The 1680-nt window shown below is 59.9% G+C and overlaps 1 protein-coding gene across 1 annotated transcript; it reads right to left on the reverse strand.

The window, feature by feature from the left end:
- Positions 1-411: 411 nt before the first annotated feature.
- ETH_00041605 (uncharacterized protein) lies at positions 412-861 on the reverse strand (the record flags this gene model as incomplete). Its single annotated transcript, XM_013374898.1, has 1 exon — positions 412-861. The coding sequence occupies one exon, from the start codon at positions 859-861 to the stop codon at positions 412-414; it is 450 nt and encodes a 149-aa protein (XP_013230352.1).
- Between the last annotated feature and the right edge of the window lie 819 nt (positions 862-1680).

Consider the following 1680-nt stretch of genomic DNA (forward strand, 5'->3'; position numbering starts at 1 on the left):
TGCGACGGTGCTGCTGAGCTTCTCGCTGAGCGCAGTGACTGCGCCGCTGCTGGGGATTCTGCTGGGGGGGCTGCTGGTGGACTTGTGGGGCGGCTACGGAGAAGTGCAGCAGCAGCTGCTGTGTCTGTGTCTGCTGTCGAGTTTAGCTGCTGGCTGCGTGCTGTGCGGCTCCGTTGCTGCAGCAGCAAAGTCGTTTGCTGCAGCGCTGGCAGCAATTTGGGCCGTTCTCTTTCTGGGCGGGGGCATCCTGCCCCCCGCCACGGGCCTTGTTCTTGCTGCAGCACCAGCAGCAAAACGCCCAGATGCTTCTGCTGCTGCTCTTTTCCTCTACACTCTCTTCGGCTACATGCTCGGCTCTTTCCTCCCCGGAGTCCTCAACGACCTCCTGGGACTCGCAGCAGGAATGAAGGTTCACTCCTGCTGCTGCTGCTGCTGCTGCTGCTGCTGCTTATTATTATTATTGTATTTATCATTATTATTATTGTCATTACTATTGTCGTTTTTATTATCGTCATTATGCTGCTGCTGCTGCTGCTGAGGATGATGATGTTCGTGCTGCTGTGGATGTTTATCATGCTGCTGCTGCAGCGGCTGCTGTTGCTGTCTATGGTGCTGTGGCTGTTGATCATGCTGCTGCTGATGTTCATGCTGATGCGCAGGCTCGTACTCGTGCTGCTGCTGCTCGTGCTCGTGCTGCTGCTGATGCACGTGCTGCTGCTGCTGCTGTTCGTGCTGCTGCGCATGCTCATGCTGCTGCTGCTGTTCGTGCCGACGCTCATGCTGCTGCTGCTGCTGCTGATGCTCATGCTGCTGCTGTTCGTGCCGATGCTCATGTTGCTCCTGCTGGTGCTCGTGCTGCATCTCATGTCACCTCTCCTGCTGCTGCGGCTCCTGCTGCTGCTGCTGCTTGTGGCACAGGTATCTTTGCTGTGGTCTGTCTTTGGACTCTTGGCATTCGTTGCTGCTACAATTGTTTCGTGGAAGCAGCAAAAGAAGCATCCAGCAGCAGCAGAAGCAGCAGCAGCAGCAGGGCCATCCGAGGTACCCTGCAGGGGCCCCCTAGGGAAGCTCTTAAGAAAATTCAGAGGGAGGCCCCCCAAAGAGGCCCAGCAGCAAAACCCTGGGGGGCCCCCCGAAGGGCCCCTTGAGGGGCCCCCTAGGGACCCTCTACAGGAACCTGCAGGGGGCCCCTTGCTCCCATGAGGGGCCCCTTAGGGCCCCCTTGGGGGCCTCTTAGGGCCCCCTTGGGGGCCTCTTAGGGCCCCCTTGGGGGCCCCTTAGGGCCCCCTTGGGGGCCCCTTGGGGATCCCTTTTCAAGGGAGTTCCTGAGGGGCCTGTTAGTGGAAATTGCTAAAGGAGGGCCCCAAGAGGGGCCCCCGTAGAGGGGCCCCCTAAGAGGGGCCCCTAGAGGGGTTCATTAAGAGGACCCATATGAAGTTGGGCCCTACGGGGAATCTTCAGAGGGGCCCCAAAGGGGCCCCCTGGTGTCCCTTAAAGGGGCCCCAGAAGGGCCCTTTAGAGGGGCCCCCTTAGAGAAAACTTCTAAGTCTTTGAGGGTCTCCGTAGAGGGCCCCTAGAGGGGCCCCTTAGAGGGGCCCCTTATCCGAGGGGCCCCTCTAGGGGCCCCTCTAAGGCGCCCCTAGAGGGGCCCCTTATAGGGGCCCCTTGGAAAACCCCTCT

This window comes from Eimeria tenella, genomic scaffold (assembly GCF_000499545.2).
Source record: "Eimeria tenella Houghton genomic scaffold, Eth_scaff2361, whole genome shotgun sequence".
Classification (NCBI taxonomy): Eukaryota; Apicomplexa; class Conoidasida; order Eucoccidiorida; family Eimeriidae; genus Eimeria; species Eimeria tenella.